The sequence below is a fragment of the Pelobates fuscus genome, chromosome 7 (genome assembly GCF_036172605.1).
Source record: "Pelobates fuscus isolate aPelFus1 chromosome 7, aPelFus1.pri, whole genome shotgun sequence".
In the NCBI taxonomy this organism is placed as follows: Eukaryota; Metazoa; Chordata; class Amphibia; order Anura; family Pelobatidae; genus Pelobates; species Pelobates fuscus.
In genome coordinates this window covers 50,459,899-50,482,400 of record NC_086323.1, presented here as the reverse complement: position 1 = coordinate 50,482,400, position 22,502 = coordinate 50,459,899, and the positions used below count along the sequence as shown (strand labels likewise).

Below are 22,502 nucleotides of genomic sequence, written 5' to 3'. Positions count from 1 at the left end.
CACCTCACAGCTCCCTAACCACTATACAGCCCCCTATTCACCTTACAGTCCCCCTACCCACTATACAGCCCCCCTACCCACTATAGAGCCCCCTACCCACTATACAGCCCCCTACCCACCTCACAGCCCCCTACCCACTATACATACCCACTACCCACTATAGAGCCCCCATACCCACTATACAGCCCCCTACCCACCTCACAGCCCCCCTACCCACTATACAGCCCCCCTACCCACTATACAGCCCCCCTACCCACCTCACAGCTCCCCTACCCACTATACTGCCCCCTACCCACCTCACAGTCCACCTACCCACTATACAGCCCCCCTATTTACCTCACAGTCCCCCTACCCACTATATATCCCCCCTATCCACCCACAGTCCTTCTGTCCACCTCACAGTCCCCGTACCCACCTAACAGCCCCTCTACTCACCTCACAGCCCCCATACTAACTCACAGTCCCCCTACCCACCATACAGCCCCCCTACCCAGCTTACAGAACACCTACCCACCTCACAGCCCCCCCATCCACCTTCCGAAAATCGAACCAGATAATATTTAGTCTCGCAGCATCAACCTCAAAGACCTCATTAATCACTAGTAAAGGTAATTTTAATTTACTTTATTGTTTTCTCATTAAACTTTATAAAGTTAAAAACATTATAAACATGAATAAAGTAGAAATAAAAGGATAAATGTACGTTTATTTTATTTTTGAAAACGCACTCCTTTCTAAAAAATAATCTGCACTTGCGCGAAAACTGGTGGGCGGTAAGGAAATTTTTCCATCAAGAAAGATGCATTAGTGAGCAGTAGGTAGAAAAAGGTTGACTACCCCTGCTTTATAGAGAGTTCAGAGAAGGACTACTAAACTGGTTCATGGATTGCAGGATAAAACTTACCAGGAAAGGTTAAAGGATCTTAACATGTATAGCTTGGAGGAAAGACGAGACAGGGGGGATATGATAGAAACATTTAAATACATAAAGGGAATCAACACAGTAAAGGAGGAGACTATATTAAAAAGAAGAAAAACTACGACAACAAGAGGACATAGTCTTAAATTAGAGGGACAAAGGTTTAAAAATAATATCAGGAAGTATTACTTTATCGAGAGGGTAGTGGATGCATGGAATAGCCTTCTAGCTGAAGTGGTAGAGGTTAACACAGTAAAAGAGTTTAAGCATTCGTGGAATAGGCATAAGGATATTCCAGATATAAGACAAGGCCAGGGACTAATGAAAGTATTAAGAAAATTGGGCAGACTAGATGGGCTGAATGGTTCTTATCTGCCGTCACATTCTAAAGTGTTCCTTTAAGCTTTGTTCTGTTGTTTTTTGTTTGTTTGTTTTTTTGTTTTTGTGTTGTACATGTTTTGATCTGGAATCTCTGATAGAAACATTGCAATACATTGTGAAATACTAAATATCTATTCTTTCCACGTTTAAAAGGACAACTTTATGTGGATGTGAATTCTAGTCATTAATAAAATGAAAAAACAGACACGTACATAACACACGCCTGTTCCAACAATGCAGCACTAGCACAGGTGAACTTGTTTAGGAAAATAAAACAAAAATCGGCATATAATACAAGTTTAACTTCCATGCGTATAACTGTGCTATTTAGCTCTCGCCATCACTGGATGCTGTGACTATTAGTCGTAGATCACATGTATATTTCAGGAAATTATATGTTAATGGGAAAAGATAGGACATAAACCCCTATCTCTCATTCCAGCCTAGTGACACCTACGGGCAGTAAGGAACACTTCCAGTTATTTTTGTATCCATCATCTCATAAACACTTTGCATCCCACCTGCTGTTATTTATGCAAATATTATTGAGCTTAAACATTATCTCTAATTTCCTCAACTGATTAATAAGACACAAACATATGACAGATGTGTTATATGTTTTTTTAATGCCATGTGTTTCTCCCCTACCTGCATGAAACTAGATCCCCTCTTGCTGGCAGCAAGTACAGCATATCCTTCATCGCACATGACTGAGCACCGAGTGTCTCCATCCACATCTAAAGAGCAGTGAGCCGAGCCATGAGGGATATTTAAAGGGGGACACGAGCTGTTTGGAAGACAAAGAGAAAATTGTTTAGTCGTTTTTGAATACCGTGGGGTGCCAGCTACATGTATCACTCAATGTGGTGATCATTATTTTGCATATTAAAATGTAAACATACAAAGAATGTTATCATACATAAAACGAGCATTTGTTAATAGCCACCATTAATTAATATTAATATTAATTTATATTAATTAATTAATATTTAATAGCATGTATTCTTAAAAGGTTGGAATATATATATCTGTCTATCCATAGAAACTCTGGGGTTAATTGCTTTAAATTGCTTTGTGTATACACAATAAATGCCACAGTTACTTTGTAATATCATGCCCAATGCTGTCCATGGTACTGTAGTAAAATCCCTGAGCTTTATTTACTAAACACAAGACAGAGACAATTCAGTAAAAATGACCAAATTGCAGTTGACATCCTTCATATTTATTAAAGCCAAAATTGGCTGAATGGTTGTCATTGCAAATCTGCCCCATTTGGCCAAGTGTAATCATAAATCAGTGCAAAAGTGTAAAATCAGTGCGCTTCAAGTGCTTATATAAAGCAAGGTGTCTGGACATTTCTAAAGCACAAATTTGAGAGAAAATCAAGGCTGAATGCATCCGGTAAGATGCACATTTGCAGATTATCATTTACCTGCTTTTTGCAAACAAACAAACAAAAAAATAATCAGCATTGTTTGCCTGCTGACTGGGCTAGCATCGAGAGCGCATATATTCTGAAAAAAAAAATCTTTGGCGGTGCAATATCTAATTTATGTGCCATCTATAGTGATGTCCCGAACGGTTCGCCGGCGAACCAATCAGAGAGTTATGAGTCAAATTACACAGTGTGGGAACATTCCAAAGAACTTTCCCACGCTGTGTAAAATGGCACAGAGCACTCTGATTGGTGGATTTCAAACCAACCAATCAGAGTGCTGTGACAGGTAAATGTAGAGACTTACCTGTCAGTCTCTTCATTTACCTGTCAGAGCATTCTGATTGGATGGCTTAAACCCACCAATCAGAGCGCTCTGAGCCTAATTGCACGGCGGGGCAAGGCTTTATAAGCCTTCCCCCACCCTGCAGAGCTCACCGGGTGAAGATGGATTATTTTTTTTTGCGCTTGTTTTTTAATTTTTATTTTTATTGCGGCGGCTATTATGGATATTTATTTGGCCTTTTTTGGGGCTGAAAAAATAAGATTTTAGAAGAAAGAAAACATTTTAGTAATGGACGCAAACTATTTTGAAGATGCCAACATATAAATGAAATAAAATTTCAAAGATATAATTGGTGATGACCCAACATCTCTCAACTTTAAGCTAACTTCCTGGCAGCTTACATTGTGACAGGTAAACATAGCCAAATTCCCTCCTAACTTGGGGTTTTCATATAAACAGATCCTTCAAGACAACATAGCAACATGGAAACAAATTAATAAAAGAAGAGTCACACGTATTTGTAAAGAAATAAATTCTGTAATATTTTAAGAAGGCTAAAACACGCATTTCTTAAAGTGATACTGTATGCAACAAAACCACCTTAATGCATAGATATTGTCCTTCTTCTCAGTTTGTTTCTGAGAAATGGCAATGAGGTAGTTCCACCTTTAAAACTTAAATTTGCAAAGTTGTTCCCATTTGATGTCATCGTGTACAGCAGAATGATTCCAATTGCCCATATTGATTGGCGATCCTACATGAAGTGTTTTGGGCAGTAGAGGAGTCTGTCTTGGCACTCATTACAGGAAAGTTTAACTACATTTTAAAACCTTTACAAACCCTCAAACTTTAAAAGTAAAAATATCTATTTTTAATGCTAGATTCTTCCTTGAAACGGAAGTTGTGGTTAAAATAGGAACATTGCATTTCTATTTAAAGCACTATAGTTCATACCTGCATCGGTGTCCTGCTTTTAGCCAGTTGATCCCTGTGCATGAATGGCCGCCAGAGGCAGGGACCCTCATTGCTATACCAGAAATTCCCACCAATGTGGTAGAGAAAAGAAGTGTGAGTGACACAGCAATGTGCATAGGGCCCTCAGGGCCATTTAAACCGTTTAGAACTAGAGGGTTCTTTTGGCAAGAAAGGATGTGGGTTCCTAAAAACAGAAGAGATTTCTGGTTAGCTCTTTTAAAAATCCTCTTATTTTCTCACAAAGAAACAGCTAAGGCTTTACATGGATTTCTGTTGTGCTAAAAACATTTCAAATATTGGACCTATATAAATACAAGAAATCAAAGTACCAGTACATTTTAATAGAAGCTTAAATATCAGGTAAAGGGATTTGATGGGAAAAAATATGTAACACGGGAGCAAAGTCACCGTTTTCTTAGAACATAAATATAAAAAATATCAGAAAATTACATTTTACATATTTAGTTAAGAAAATTCAATACTTTAAAGGAACACTATAGTCACCTAAATTACTTTAGCTAAATAAAGCAGTTTTAGTGTATAGATCATTCCCCTGCTCAATTCACTGTCATTTAGGAGGTAAATCACTTTGTTTCTGTTTATGCAGCCCTAGCCACACCTCCCCTGGCTATGATTGACAGAGCCTGCATGAAAAAAAGACTGGTTTCACTTTCAAACAGATGTAATTTACCTTAAATAATTGTATCTCAATCTATAAATTGAACTTTAATCACATACAGGAGGCTCTTGCAGGGTCTAGCAAGCTATTAACATAGCAGGGGATACGAAAATCTTAATTAAACAGAACTTGCAATAAAGAAAGCCTAAATAGGGCTCTCTTTACAGGAAGTGTTAATAGAAGGCTGTGCAAGTCATATGCAGGGAGGTGTGAGTAGGGTTCATAAACAAAGGGATTTAACTCCTAAATGGCAGACGATTGAGCAGTGAGGCTGCAGTGGCATGTTCTATACACCAAAACTGCTTCATTAAGCTAAAGTTGTTCAGGTGACTATAGTGTCCCTTTAATTCACTCTGTGAGTCAAACCATTTTTAAAGCGGTTTGACCAGTACTCCGGGGCACTGCTTGATAACAGTTTGATACAGATGGTGCTTAGATTGCCCCTTTAAGTACCAAATCTCACAATGTAAAGTATCAGCTACCTAATTACTACCATGTACCTTCTTACAACTAGACTTGTGCACACAAAAAACAAGAGTGGAACAGCGCTACAATAACTGATCACAAGGGGGCTGCACACCTGAATAGGAAGGTAACTCTCAAAACCTTCAAGGATAAATTGAACAAACAAAACAAACGATACAGGTAGTGCCAAAATAAATACAATATTGTGGTAATTAAGCAAAAAGGTGGCGCGGACGCAACTCTCTGAGCTCCAAGCCCTACTTTGCTGAAACCGTGGCACAACAGGCGTTTTCAGCCCAAACTGACCCCAAACCGTACCTGCAACACAAAAGAAGGCGATGGGCAGGAAAACTAAAAAGCCCCGAGCTGACAAGTGCCCGATAAGCAAAGATATTGGAGAAATGCTACGCAGCTCGCAGCAGGCCGCATGGGCCAAGATGGCGCTCAGGGACGAGTTATCGTACTCATCCGACGAGGCCTCCATAGATCTCGAGGAGGGAGCCTCTTATGACCCACCGCAGAAAAGGGCTGACAAACCCTTGCAGGCCGGGGAACCGGTGACGGCGGACCTGCTCAAAGCCATGTTCGCGGACCTGCGAAAAGACCTGGCTGCGGACAGGGCCCACTATAAAACCGCCATAGAAGGCATCCAGGCCATAACCACACAACTCGAAGCCAACTCCAGTGTCCATGACACCCGACTCACGATGGTAGAGAAATCAGTGGCAGACCTCCAAGACAGGCAACTAGCTGCTGAAAACCGAGTGAACACACTCGAAGACCAAAGACGGCGATACAATCTAAAACTTAGAGGCATACCGGAGACCGGAGACCTCAAGGAATTACCCCACTTTATCAGACGCCTGTTTGAAGCTTTGCTGACACCCAAACAGGCCAAAGCCATAAAGTTAGACGGGATGTTCCGGCTTCCCAAGCCTGCACAGGTACCACAAGCAGCACCGGCGGACCTCATCCTCTGCTTCCAAAACCTCCAGGACAAGAACACCTTCTCAGCAGCGACAAGAGGGAAAACCCCCTTAACCTTTGAAGGAGCCACGCTCCTAGTCTTTCCGGACGTTACCAAAAGTACCCTATCCTGGAGGAAATCACTACAGCCGCAGCTTCAACACCTCTGCGCCAAGAACATAGCATACCGATGGGGCACCCCTCGAGCACTGATCTTCACCCATGGGGGGAATACCTACAAGGCACGTAGCCTACAAGAATTGGAAGCGCATCTGCAATCAATTAGTCTTACCACCCCCCAGAGCGGGGCAAGCGGGACTCTGCTCCACATAAACCCTGCACACATAGCGGACTTTAATCCAAGACCGACCCGGAATGCGATGCCGACCTGACTGCCACCGTGAAGCCCGAGCCGGAGCTGGTTTGTCCGCATAGAGGTCCAACTGATGTGCTGGACTGATTGCTGCCTGCCAGGCATTTAAGAGAACTCTCTCTCGTTCCTCTCTATTAATGTTTTCGTGTTATACTTTAAATGTTTTATGTTTTCTAAATACACCGCCGTCTCTACACGGCACAGATGCACCAGTAACTGTCACCATGTCCTCACCGACTACTTATCACACTACCTTGAATGTACCCCTGTACTAGTCCGCTCACAATCCTCAGACCTAGTATATCCCAACTGGCCTACTCATACCTTCCCCCCCCTACCATACCCCCGCAAGGGAACCAATAGGTGAACTTACTCACCAGAGCCCGGTAGGGTACAAAGTCACCTGCAGATAGGTGTCTTCATAGCAACCTCGCGTTTAGCTCAAAGTCCACACTGGGAAACTACCAAATATCCCATAAGACAAGCAAACCACTGGGATGAAACTCATGGGGCCCCAATAGAATACTCAACTAGAATACTTAACTTCAAACAACAAGGAGCAGACGTAGCTTAGGACCCACTGTCTCTCAATATAGGTTTTCCCACAGGACATCCAATAATAGACCTGCTTTGGTCTCTACCTTCACAATAGTAATGTCCCGCCCACAGCATTGATACACCTCTGGCACTCGATACCATTACTTAAATTGATGTCCAGGCATGCTCCGCTACCTAGCTAAGTTTATTGTTATAAAAAAAAAAAATGTGCAATGTTACTCACCTGCTATATGCCTGTTTTTCAAATGTTTACCAATTGTGGGCTCACACTGGCTGTTGTAGCAGTGCAAGCCAATTTGTGATCCTTTTTTGCATAACAAAAATAAAGAATAAAAAAAAAAAAATAAGCAAAAAGGTACCAAGTAAAAGATAAAAATGTCCTTTCGAGGTTATAAAAGTCTTCAAATGTTGAATAAGATGTCTCAGGAGTGGTATCACACATCAATGGGATATGCAAAAGAGAGAATAGGAGACCAGTAGTGCAGTATTGTAAGTCTATGGACTATAGACAATGTAGAACTAAAAATTGCCAACTCACATTTTTCAGCGCTATAACCAGCTCTCGGTAAAACAGCTTACAGAGGTATTTCAACTCCCCACTTGTAGGATATCTCTCAACAACGGTAGTTGTAGTGTAGTTTGCATGCAATTAAAGAAAAAGAAGGCCCATAGTGCTCTCCATAAATAGGTCATCATAATAATAAAAATGCCCACCCCCCACCAAGGCTCTGCAACACACACACACTGCATTCATACACACACTGCACTCATACACACACACTGCTCTCATACAGATACTGCACTCATACACACACACACTGCACTCATACACACTGCACTCACACACACAATGCACTCATACACACACACTGCACTCATACACACACACTGCACTCATACACACACTGCACTCACACACACACACTGCACTCATACACACACACTACACTCATACACACACTGCACTCATACACACACTGCATTCATACACACACTGCACTCATACACACACTGCACTCACACACACACACTGCATTCATACACACACACTGCACTCATACACACACTGCACTCATACACACACACTGCATTCATACACACAATGCACTCATACACACACTGCATTCATACACACACACTGCACTCATACACACACACTGCATTCATACACACGCACTCATATACACACACTGCATTCATACACACACTGCACTCATATACACACTGCACTCATATACATACACTGCATTCATTATATACACACACTGTAAATAAATATTCAATTAATATAATTTTTTTAGGATCTAATTTTATTTAGAAATTTACCAGTAGCTGCTGCATTTCCCACCATAGTCTTATACTCGAGTCAATACGTTTTCCCAGTTTGTATTCAGGTCGGCTTATACTCGAGTATATACGGTACTTACCACAATATTGTATTTATTTTGGCACTACCTGTATCCTTTAGACTTGTGTACAGCTAGAAAATTCAGTTCAGCAAAGTCATTTTTTAACGATAATGGAAAATATTTCAAGTCTCACAAATGTTGGCCACATGACAGTTCACGTTGGCTGAATTTTGGTATTAAAACCATAGTCAGAAATTATTTGCATGAACCAACAGGGATCAAAAATGGTCCAAGCAGTGTACTGCAAAATATACACATAATATGTATATATATTGCAGTATAGGAACAGAAACATTTCCCACCATTTGGTTCACAGATCAAGTGGGAAAAGTAACCAACAAAGGAACAGTAAACAAAATCTATATTCATATATTATATATTAATTCAATCTACATACATATATAATTATTTTACTGTTTCTCGCTTTTTTTACTCTATTGGTCACTTCTCACTTGAGCTGTAAATAAAATAATTATCTTAACTATTAGTCATCATTCAGAATCACAAATCAAAAGGAGATTCATATTATTTATGATTCAGCTGTATCTCGAGTTCTGGAATATTCTTTGGTCTTATCCATTGGGTTGGATGACAAAGGGAATTTGGCCTATGTGTTACTTAATATTTATACCTCTGATGAACAGGAAGTCATGGTTAAACAGTTTCCTGTTCCTAGTCACCCAGGTGTAATACATTTTTTAAATGTCAGTGGGAGTATACTTCAAATATATTTTTCTTACATTAATTCATAGGAGTGCCAATAATTGTGCCACACATATATTTAAAAAATATTTAATTTGTTGTGTAAGGCTGTGTTGTGTCTGGTAACCACAAGTGTAGGGTATTCTGAGGACTTTGGACTATGTGTTACTTCATATTTATACTCCTGAGAAACAGGAAGTCATGGTTGAACAATTTCCTGTTTCTAGTTGCCCAGGTGTACTAAATTTTTAAAATGTCACTGGGAATATACTTCAAATATATGCTTCTTATATTAATTCATAGTGGTGCCAATAGTTGTGCCACACATATACTTAACAAAGATTCAATTGTGGGGGGTAAATCTGTGTGGTGTTTGCAATTATTTGATAAACATGAAAACAGAGTATTTTTGTGTATTTTTCAAATAAAAGGTCAAAGGTTAAGAAATAAGGACACTTTTCCACAGCCTTCTTTGCTTATATTAACCAAGAGTGCTAATATCAGTGGAGGCCACTGTATTTAATTCTGTGAGTCAATTAATAAATCAGAATATCAAATCAGTTATCAAACTAATAATTCATTTATGTCATCATTTTATATAGTCATACTGCTGTCACTAATAACTTCAGGATGTAACCTATAAATACCACACAGACTATACAAAAATCTTTTTTTTTCTTCAACTATACGTGATTTTCAGCATTAAGAATCACATTACTGTAGACAGAACAGATGTTTCCTGATATCTTCACAAAATGACAAAGTTTTATTGCTATAATATATATGAGAGCTTTCTACAACATTCTTAGGTTATTGTAACAAAACTCAGCCACAAACAGCTTCAGCAGATGGTTTAATAAAGTGAATTAAAATTAGTAAGGTTTACAAGTAAGTAGTTCAATTGCGCTTGTTAATTTTCTTCCGGAGAACCTTTTACTAATCAGGTCTTAATGGGGAGTCCTCATTTATCAGAATGAAGTATGGAAAATCACATTGTGCAAACTTTTTCACGCATTACTTAATTTTCTTTTAAATTGATATGAAGATTTAGCATATTATATTACAAACCAGTTTAATCCAAGCACAGCCAAGGGACATATTGCAAATGGAGAGAAGAATAAGAAATGTTGTTTTATCGCCCATCTTTTTGTATGCTGGCCAGGTACAATGGGCAGAATTTATAACAATGATTGGCAGGGAACAAAAATGGAGGTGGTAAGTAAACACAATGTTAAGAGGACAGTCTAAGCACCTAAACCACTTAAGGTTAATGAAGTGGTTTTGGTACATATATCATGCTCACTGCACAATGCTCTGCCATCTAAAGTAACACTATAGCATTAGAAATACAAACAAAGTTAATTGTTTACTACACAAGGAAAAAATCATATAAGAAGTAATTGTGTTGTTGTAACTATAACATTTTTTGTTGTTTTGTTTGTACTCTTTTTGTTCTTGTACATGTGATGTATGTATCTCCATATGCAATTTGTCTTCTATGTATTCAATATAAAAGTATGGCATATATTGATGTAAAAATATAAAACCTCTAATAAAAAATATTTGAAAAGAAATACAAATACAAACATGTATTCCTAATGCTAGAGTTAATACTAAAGTTAGCCTTTATATGTTTGACAGACAGACATACTGATAGACAGACAGAGAGAGATATGAATATAAATATATATATATATAGAGAGAGAGAGAGAGAGAGAGAGAGAGAGAGAGAGAGACAGATAGACAGACAGGCAGACAGAGAGAGAGAGACAGATAGACAGACAGACAGAGAGAGATAGACAGACAGATGATAGATAGATAGATAGATAGATAGATAGATTAAAATCATATTAACCATACTAAGGCTTTTTATGTACATTTCAGATGTACATATTTATGATTTTTGTTTTTGTAGGATCAGTCAATATATATGCTGCTTGTTGACTATATGACTGAACTTAAACGAAAGTATAAACATAATAATAAGTAGCGTACAATCGTGTTTAAAAAAATGAGTATTGTCTTTTCCACCACCTGTTCGCATCCAGTTGTCATCATTGTCTTCTTAGATTTGAGTAAATCATAAAAACAACATTATTAGGAGCAGATCTTCTACCTTCTTATAGCTGTGTACAGGTGATGTTACATGAGTACCATTTTTGTTCTATTAACAAATAAATCACTTGTTATTCTTTTTTATGGTAATATTTCTTGTTAAGTATTAGTTAAAAAAAGAGAGAATTAAAGTGATAGTTAAGAATGGACAAGAGATTTTGCATTTTTTTCTATATATTGTTCTTTGGCTTTGCTTAGCTCTGTTTGCAGTCTCTATATTAATTTTAACATGTTACTTTTGTGTATTTTGTGTACGCACATACTGATAGGTGTTAGTGAGATTATCTGAATGATCACTGTGAAAAATGGTTTATGTTTATTTATGTTGGGGAATCAGAAGTAGATACATTGTGACTCTTCAGCTATAACTATCACCATGATTTAAAGTTCTAATCTATCCGTATATATCACATCACCAAATGTATTATATGTGATTATTGTCTTTTAATGTATGAAACAGTAGGTATGCACAAGGAATGTGTCAGGTGTTCCCATGCATGGACAGAAGGCAGGTTTAGATTGTCCTTACTGCCCCCATTTAACCTCCTTTTGGGTCAGTTTTGGTTAACTCCTTATTTGGTTGAAGATAAATAATAACAAATGGCTGTAATCCTGGTTATCACTTTTGGAAAAATTTAGTATGTTCTGTTTCAGATATGGTTATGATATTAGAATTTCTATGGAACCCTTCCCCTGTACGGAGTCAAACGGTTGTCCCGCTTTTGGGGCCACCAAGAAACTAAGGGCAACCAAGGAAGTAGGAATATGCTAAGGACAGTAGGACAATGCAAAGAGCACTGAAACAGTCTGCCCTCATTCACATCAGGCTGACTTGTTAGTTTTCTCCCATTTTCTGAGGTTTTACCCATTTGGGTGGTGCCAGTGAAGCAATTTTGTATGACTGGCCTGGTCCCTTTTCCCCACTCTCTGATTCACTGGACACCAATGTTGGGTGGTATGTAGCTTAGAGCAGGGCTTGGCAAAAAGCTTAGTGTTGCTTTAAGTTTCTTTGTTTAAGGAATATAAATGTACTTTATAAAGAAGGTTTCATTAAATATTTAACTTTTATCTATACAAAAAAAAACTACTTTTTTTGTGTTTTCACGCACTAGTTTGGTATGCTGGGCATGCTTACTGCTGAAATATTGCTTTAGTTGTGACGTGCAAATATATCATTTTGTTGGTTCTCCGGAGCATAAGCTTTATATGTTTATCTTTTTCAGCCTAACTTGGTTGTATTATATACATACTACTAAGCATCTGTTGGTGTTAAATAAATAAAATTAATAGTTGTAAACATGTTTTTTTTCTCTTTACGATTAAAAAACAAATAATCTTGATGCTCACAGAGAGCATTGCGGAACAGTATCAGAAATAAAGAACTCACCAAGCGTGTGGTTTTGTCCCTTGATGTCTGTCAGATGAGCCGTAACCATCGATTTCTGCGAACTACCAAGAATGGCTCCATCAGCTGCCAGGTAGACAAGGAATGAATCCGCTAGACTTGGTTTGTCAAAGCTCACCTAAAGAAAAGCTTGTTGTCAGTTCTTGCTCTGCTGGTAGAATTCCATAAATCAGTTATGTAGTTACAATTATTGTTCCTTTTAAGCACGTCCTTGTAAGCATCCTGGCAATGAAAAAGTTGCTAATTGTGCTGAGCATCTTTTACACCTCTTTTGGGTGTGATTGGGAATCCTACTTGATACTGTTTCACAGATCCCTTGGAAAAGCTGTTTTGTTTATGTTTAATTATGTTGGTGGATCAGTAGATACATTATGACCCTTCAGCTATGACCATACTAGGGTCCATCATCTACTGCCAGATGGTTATCCATGGATATTTTAATCTGTCAACAACCTGAACCACACACATTCCCTTGTAAAAAATATGGTATGATAATGGTACCTTGAGCCATACGTGTTCTTCCTGAGGTAGGCTTCCTATCCCTGCACAGGGAAACCACGCCAATAGATTGTTGATGAAAGATGGTAAAACAAAAGGGTAACAGCTCTAGAATTAAGGGGAAATAGAACAAACACTTCAAATATAGACTTGGCTCGTCCACCACTTACTATAGTATTGCGTAAGACAAATGAAAGGTAACTATGACCATAGACAAACAGTAACAGGCAGACAATTATCATCAATGCATTTAGTGAACTTGAAATCTCTTTATATATGGCTCTTGTTATTATTTATGGAATCACTTTATTGTCCTAGATTAAGGAGAACAATTATCTGAACAACGAGCGTGACAGAAATAAAACATTTATCTTCTTTTTCGAAACAATAAAAAGCAATGGAATAGATCATTGGGAAAGCATTATAAAAAAAGTAACACAAACAATAAGCAGACATCAAATTACCTTCCTGGCTGGCTCTTGAGTTACTGCAGAAACCGGGCATTTGTTGGCATCTTGGTGGGAAGCAAAAGCTTTGGAAGCCCATTGCTCAATGTATCCTTTTAATGGTTGAGCAGCATAGTTGGCTGATAGTTCCATGCTGTTGTCACGAGATTCAGTGGTATAGTCTTCATTCTGTAAATAGCACAGACTAGGCTCCCCTGCCAAGAAAATCAGACCATGTCCATACTAATAAAATCCAAGCAGCCATGCCAGCTGTTACAAACACCTCACAGCTCAATACATTCAAATCTACATGAACACCTTTTCCACTGGAAAACAGAGCCCGTATCATGCAACACTTTGGCCTCAGTTTTGCTATTTGGATTTATTTGGGAAAAATCCGGGGTCTTGTGAATTACACTCTGCACTCCCATAGTCTCCTCCTTTTTCATAGTGTGTGGTGTGTGCTTGCTGTGTGTCATGTATGTACAGTGATTGCTGGCTGTGTGTCATGTGTGTGTGGAGTGTTCTTGCTTTGTGTAATGTGTGTGCTGGTTCTGTCATGTGCGTGTGGTGAGCACTTTTGCTTGAGGCAAATGACGTGTGCAGGATGTATGTGATGTGTATGTGATGTGTGCTGGCTGTATGTGGTTGTGATATACTGAAAAATACTGACACACTGATCCATGCACAAACACACTGCACACTGACACACACATCCACCAACATACAATCATTGACCCATACACAAACACACTGCAGTGCACACTGACACACACATCCACCAACACACACTCATTGACCCATACACAAACACACTGACACACACACACATTGACCCATAAACAGACAGAATGCAGACTTATACACACAGAGACTGACCCATGCACAAACAAACTGCATACTGAGACACACAATAAAAAACAATAGTGTGTAGGCGCTTCACAATCTTGGTGTCAATTTGTTGCGTAGCTGAGATACTATGCGGGTAGTATAACTGATATGATGGTGCTTCCCATATATACCAAACACAGAAAACAAATCACATATACAATATATCAGTATATACACCTCCCCAGTGCAGTTATAACAAGTTAGGTAATATTACCATATGGTGAACTGTATTGATTCTAATGCTGAATTCCAAATTTCAATAAATTCCACATCTTCTCTATTGAATGTGGGGTTTTTAAAAACCGTAGGCCCCTAGGGGTAATGGGGTAATGTTATTCTCTAGATACTTTTCCATAGTGAAGACTTCCCACTTAATTTTACATATGGTAATATTACCTAACTTGTTATAACTGCACTGGGGAGGTGTATATACTGACCCATACACAAACACACTGCACACATATCTACTAACACACACTCACTGACCCATACACGAACACACTGCACACTGCCACAAACATCCACTAACACAGGCTCATTCACTGACTGACACGCACACACAAACTTGCTATGACACACACGCATGCACAGCACTGATTACAAGCTGAAGCCTGCCAAAATGCTGTCTTTGCCCAGAAACAGCATGTTGGCTGCCAGGATATAAAATCACTCTGAATCCAGGTGGCAATTGTTCCTGAGCATCATGAGAAGCTTTTGGCTACTGCCACTCTTCACAACTCCATGTGAGCCAATAGTGAGCTGCAACATACTGGTAAGGCATTTCTGCGTAGGACAGTCCAGCTCTTCTCCTGCCAAAGATGAAATCCCTGCCCGGCATCAACCCGCCCCCAAGGCATGGCTAAAAGAATTAAACGATCTACCTGCTCATCGCTCAGAACTGCATGTCCTGGGAGTTTGGCAACATAAATTCCACATCCCTGTCATAGTTCAACTACTGCTATTGTAACTTATCATCTTGTACATCAGACACTCACCATGGCAAATGTAGTTTGGCTCCCGTAAACATTTTTGGGAACAGCCATCACCATCATGCAGCGCTCCATCATCACACTCCTCTACACGCTCCCTGTGACACAGCATAAATATGAAATAATTGATCATTAAACTGTATGTATAAATGAAGGCCATATATTTTTCAAAAATTTCTAAGAATTCTGTTTGATGCTATCTACCTTTTAACGCCAAACTGTGTGTCTTAATTTGGTCTCAATTCAATATTGTGGACTAAGCTTTCAAATGTATTTAATATTTTTGGATAAACTTTGAAAAGTAATCTTTTCAACATATTAAAACATCAAAAAATATATCAATATATAAACAGAAAAATATCCACGAACAAAGGCACTCAATGGTCTTATTAGTTCTTATCTTTATTTACCATGATTAGGTTAAATCACATCAACCTGATGAAAGTACTGGTACGGGCTGAAACGTTGATCTGATTTAAGCTAACTGTGCTACATTAAGACACACTTATTTGATTAATAAGACCAGTATTTATTCATGGATATTTATGTTAGTAGGCTCAAGGAGCACCGTGGCACTAAAGACTCAAATGTGAGTGCAGGACTGTGTATAATATCAATATATAATAAATATAAAAAAAAAAAAAAATTAACATAATAATGTTAAATAATCTGAAAAGTCCATGCAAAAATATTAAATAATTTTAAAAGCATATGCAACAACATTAACTGGAGGCCTTTAAGTGATATCTATGCTCTACCTAAGCATCTATAATTTAATGGGGTTATCTATAACGTTGGGGTGATCTTCTAAATGCAGGGTAATCAACACAGGAACCAATGGAATGCCCATTCTGAATGTTAAATTATTTCCCATAAATTCTTTTCAAACATAATCCCTTGTGTCTATTATCAACATAAGAATGATAGCACCTGTGCGACACGCTTCATCGCTTGACTATTTAATTGGCTTTGCAATACACTAGACATGGGGTAGGCAACATTAGTCACTCTAGATGCTGTGGACTACATCTCACATAAGGATATAACAGCCATAATGCTGGCAAAGCATCAGGGTAGTTGTAGTCCACAACATGTAGAGTTCCAAAGGTTGCCTACCCCTGCACTAGACATGTTCCATACATGCTTTAAAACTTACATGTAAAACTGCTTACTTTTATATTAACTAACAGCCCTTAAGCTTTCAATGAACTGCAACTTCTAAAATCCTAATCCTTAAATTATGATAAGAGATTCAGTCTGATGTCAGGCTTAGCTCCATAGTTACCCAAGCCCGCCTAATCCATTTTATTACTGCACCCTACCTCTCTTTCCATTAATACAGAGTGTGACACTATGCGACATTCGAACCATGCATCATCCCATTGTACTTGACTCAGAAATATATGGGTGCTTTATAAATACATTTCAGTAATAAATCTAGATGTTTAAATGAAGCTTTAGCAGACTTGGCAGTTTTCGTAGTTTTGGAAATTATGAGCAAAATGGTTAGACAGCTATCACTTACAATGTCACTTGTGGAGAAAGGGACATTCACATCATATTTATAATATAATGTATATACATTTAAACAAGATTCTAAAAAATAGTGACACTGTTCAGTCATTCAGGTAATTTAATGACTGGGATCATCTAAAGGGCAAACATGTATATATGTATAATTTTAAAAAAGAATAGCGTGCTCACTGCTATTAATTGGTGAATGATTTTTTTTAAATATTGTACATTTTTAAAATGTGCCTTCAGAAAGAAGTAAAAAAAAAAGTTGCATTGACTTTAACAAGGTATCCAATGTTACAAAATAGATTTTAATGCATAAAATATTGATAATAAAGATAATGCACAATAATGTAAAAACAATGTAAAAGATGCTCACATTAAAAGTTCCCGCAGCCGCTTAAAATCCCTTCTATTGAAGGGATAGTGAAAGCATGCATTGTAACTACTTCATCGCACTTAAGTGGTTATGGTATCTTGAGTCCCCTGGCTCTGTCAATACACTCAACATTAAACTGTTTTTTTACTGTTTTAATGCTAAACAAGAGCACTGCATGAGGAAGCATTAGCCTGAGGAGCAATGGGCAGCTGTGATTGGCTGAGAGTGTCGGCTGACTGCTTTCAGCCTATGATAGTGCCCATTGCTGTTATGAATCTGTATGGCGAGAAGGAAGTGTATAATCCTTGTTTAGCCACACGTCTAGTGTGGGCAGGGCTGTGGATGGCACCCTGATTCAGTATTAAACTGCTTGAAATGGTTTAATATAAAATAGATGGACAGCGCTAGGGACTTTAGATACTATAACCAATTCAATAAGATGCAAAACTTATAGTGCCTAGTAAGATATATTATCGATGTGTCCCATATAATGTTTTGTATATATAATAGCCTTGTACCAGGCTTTGGGGAGTACCTCCCCCCTCCCCATACAGGTACTCCATGGTAGGTGTCATGAAAAGTGCTTACGTTTTAGGCAAGTGAATTCACCAACTGAGAGATTCCTCAGGTTACAAAAACATTGCATAACTTTTACCATTGAATTAGTATGTACACTGTGAATTATGATAACCATAGAAAATATTATCCACATACCAGGATTGTAAACCATTCAAGAGATGTTTCACATTTGCTGTCTTAATAGATCATGTTTTAGCATGATAATGTGATCATTCAGAAAATGTTTAAATAAAGAACTGCGTTATGATAAAGTACCTTTAACAATCAATGTGCTGGATAAAAGAAAACGCAGTACCTTAGATAAAAATATGCTGCTGTATTGTGGATGTTCCCTTTCAATATTACAATTATATTAACAAAAATGACACTCTGAGCACCAACACAGCTTTAGCTTAATAGAGTGTTTTGGTGTGAACGCCATGCCCCTGCAGTCTCACTGCTTCATTCTCTGCCATTTCAGAGTTAAATCACTTTGTTTATGTTGCACTAACCACATAAACCTGTGACCTACACAAAACCATAATGTTTTCTTATGTCCTGCTCAAAGAACAGCATTCTACAACCTGCAGGAGCCTCCTGTGTGTGATTAGATTTCAATTAACAGGTAAGGTAGGTAAGAAGAAGGTAATAACTTCTAAAGTAAACATACTGTGTTGTAAGATCGGGTTAAAAATGAAACTATATTGCTCTAAGATGATGTATGAGTTACAGCAAGGGTTGGCATGGTAAGGACTGCATAAAAAAAAATATTAAATGGCTAAAAATTGAGCAGTGGGAATGCAAGGGCGTTACCTATACACCAAAACCGCTTCATTAAAAGTTAAAGTTGATTTGGCTCTTACGTTCTTTCACTTAAAACTGGTCTATAGTATGAGACAGCTTAAAGTTAGTTAATAAAGCAAATGCATTCTATGCAGTATATATGTTTTAGAACAGTTGCTAAAGAAAAAAAGATTTCTAAATCCTTACAACTTACTTATTAACCTTTCCATCTCCGCAAAATGGTGCTCCGTGAACATGGATCAGAGGGGGGGATGGTTCTCCCATGAAAACCCCAGCAGCCACTTGCACCTGATACTGGTATGTCTGCCCTGGCGTGACATCTCTGCACAGACAAGACAAGACAAACAAGCTTCGTTAAAGGAATCTTGATACTTATAAACAGAAAACGGCACGTGAGTACCTGCACCTGCTGAATTATATTTGTTATTATCACGTAATAAAAAATTAGGAGCCTTTTCAACACCTGCTTTCAATTTCTTAATATTAAAAATAAACATTTGTTTTTGTATTTTTTTTTTTTTTTACCAAAAATAAATGTTGTTTTGAAAACACTTGAAAAAAATATTATACTGTTAAATCATTAGCTGCAACAGCACGAACAGTGAATGCTTGAAATCAGAAAATTTCCTCTCTGTCTGCTATTTTTCGATTCTCTTGCGCCCTGACACTGTCCATTCCATTATGTGTTTTTATGATATACTTTAAAATTTTATATTCCTTTGCCCTGCAATAGGATCACTACTGTACACAAAGATTAAATCTCTCAAGAAGCATAAAAATGATTTTTTTTTTTTTATTTCTTTATTTCTTGTAATTTCTTTTTTCCAATATTGAACTGGAAATATTCCCACCATAGCCTAAAAAATGTGTTTAATGCAATTTTGACAGCGGTAAAAGTTCTCGCAGGAGTTGCATTGAATTGGCATAAAGTGAGACTATATACCCAGGTACTAGCACATGGATAAAATGTAATATATAATGTAATATTTTAATTGTCACCCAGCCCTAAGTCATATTTACCTAATAGTCCATAAAATATACGTTAGGTAGACTGGACAGGTAAGGCTACATTTAGTTTTTCAAGTAGGGATTTTATAATTTTTTTTTTTTTCTTTAAATATTAGCATTGCTCCATAAGCCATCCCTTCCTGGATATCCCTCGAAATCAATGCAGCTGTTCTATCCTTTTAATAAAATACAACAGCCAAAGTGCAACACTCTGTGACAATAAATTTCACTGTGCCTTTAAAGCTTTGAAAGGCAGACATTTTTAGCAATCACATTCAACAATCTGGAAATCGAGCATCTGAGCCACTTCCTTGTTTGATGAGCGCTCCTTACAGACGCTGCAAATGCTGTTACTTGCTGCAAATGTGGGGACTTCGCAAATAATTGCATATTTGATTATTTTTTTATTTAGTATTATTTAGCTTATTTTTTTAATATTTTTTTTTTCTACGAAGTTTAATATAAAGAAGATATCAGCTCAGTTAAATAGCTTTTACTTACTGTGTAATTCGGCTAAAACATGGGAAGCAAAGCAATGTATTAATGTCAGTAGAACAAAACATGCATTTCATTTAATTTAATTTAATTTAACATTATTATACTATATGATCAGCTATTTAGAATACAACCACATTAAACTGCGTCCTGGTTACATCCGATGAGGGATGTAATTCTGTGGTAGAAGTGATTCAACACAAATTATAAGGGAACTATAATTTTCTTTTACCGGAAAAGGTTGAAATTTTCCCAAGAATAAGTGTCCTTTACCCACTTGATACAATAAAAAAAAAAAAAAAAAAAACTTGTCCTATTACGCTACTGCTAAGCTAAACTGACTGTATCAGAGACTCTTATAAAGCAAAGAGGTTTATCAAATACAGTGAATGAAAAATATCAAAAGTCATTTGCTTATTTCTATAGTAATATCAAACAACCTCATAAATCATTTGAAGCTTCCGTAGCAATATCAAACAACATGGTAATATATTTGAAGTTTTGAGTGCACCGACTGCTATATAGTAAAAGCTATTAATCAGCTGACAATTAGGTTCTGTCCACAAGCTGTCGCTAAGCTCTTTGAGTTTCCTTAAAAGGGAATTGTCACTTCTCTGGAATTTACACCATTGTATAAAACATTAAAAAATTATCTATACCTTGTGTTAAAGTATTTTACAGAAAATGCTTCTTTTTTTTTTTTAGATTTATATTCAAGATTTGGCAAATTACATCATAATTCAATTCAGACAAGGCAGAGCAAGGACAAACATTGCAAATTTCTCCTTCTCTGTGTGTGTTATCTATGCTGACTGCCAGGTGCAAAAGACAGAGCTTATAGCAATGATAGACGCGGAACTCAGACGGAACTCTTTACTGGGTTAAGAAGTGTGGAATTCTACAATTAATTCCTTGTTTTATAACTCACAAATACCTAATTGTTAAATAAAGAGGATAAGTAAATACAATATTTAAAACCTGGAACAGGGGTAGGAAGTCCTTGGCACTCTAGACCAGGGACAAACAACATTCGGCACTCCAGATGGTGTGGACTACATGTTCCATGATGCTTTAACAGCATTGTGGCTGTAAGAGGATTGTGGGAGATGTAGTCCAAAACATCTGGAGTGCCAAAGGTTGCCTATCCCTGCTCTAGACTATAACTCCCCTGATGCTGACTCTTAGGTCAGCATTATAACTAATAGAGCATTATAGGAGATATAGTCCACAACATCAAGTTGTATACCACTTGTCTAGTGTATTCAACAACCAAAAGCCAATCAAATAGTCAATTGAAGAAGTATGCCAGTATTCTGACCCCTGCAACAAAAATACACAAAAGAGCACAAAAATTATATGATACACTTAAACGCAACATTACTCAATAGTTAATTCCGCAGCTATACACATCAAGAATATTCCCAAGAATATTCTCTACATAAGGTGTATATAAATGATGCCAAGTTCCGCCTCCTCTTTGTCTTAAAAACCCTGTAGTGAGTGGGTGAAACTCATTGATGTGGAGCGTGGCCTGCGTGCATCTCAGCTGTCACAGATCATCCCACGCTGTGTGGCTGTTGCACTTTTCTGGATCGTGAATCACTCATTCCAGCTTTTACTCAGGAGACTGGTTTTATCGAGTGTACCGGTAAAGTGATAATATAACCTTGAACACTTCTGTGCTGTACTGTGCGCTTTTTGTGGTTATTGGAGACAACAACCACAATTATATTGTGTAAGAGTTCCATGAAGGGGAAAGGGTTTTGTGATAATAATACAATTTGCAGTATTACACTATATCCATTTTCTTTATCTTTTAAGGCACTAGAAGTGTATACAATTCACTCGATACAAAAATCCTATTGATAGTTAGATACATTGAATATTGGCTATTTATTACCCGACTCCCCTGTACACAGACCACCACTGTGATGGTGGATAAAGCACCATGAACTCTCACTATAACGGACTATAACAGTATTAGTGTTACCCCAGAATACTGATTCAGGTTCACTAAGCGCATAAACATATATTTATGTAACCTACCCCTGGGCTAGAAAGTGACAGATTAGAGCTACTCTACAAAAAGGCATTTTTATTACTATTCAATAATAAGCATTCTGTTAAAGTGGCAATAGTAGGACAAAAATAAAGAAAAAAAATCTCCCACTCTCCGTGCTATATAGACTTTATCATCCAAGACATAGTATGACCTCCATATACGAATTCCTACAATGGCAGATATGAT

At 37.6% G+C, this 22,502-nt stretch overlaps 1 protein-coding gene across 1 annotated transcript in view; it reads right to left on the bottom strand.

The window, feature by feature from the left end:
* The window catches only part of PAPPA2 (pappalysin 2), a 166,595-nt gene that overhangs the window by 51,728 nt on the left and 92,365 nt on the right, over positions 1-22,502 (bottom strand). The window contains exons 8-14 of the mRNA XM_063428239.1: positions 18,945-19,073; positions 15,502-15,593; positions 13,634-13,830; positions 13,173-13,277; positions 12,654-12,789; positions 3,979-4,183; positions 1,949-2,087 (exon numbers count right to left, since the gene is read on the bottom strand). Of these exons, the coding sequence (XP_063284309.1) occupies positions 1,949-2,087; positions 3,979-4,183; positions 12,654-12,789; positions 13,173-13,277; positions 13,634-13,830; positions 15,502-15,593; positions 18,945-19,073 (1,003 nt within the window). The remainder of the gene's footprint in view (positions 1-1,948; positions 2,088-3,978; positions 4,184-12,653; positions 12,790-13,172; positions 13,278-13,633; positions 13,831-15,501; positions 15,594-18,944; positions 19,074-22,502) is intronic.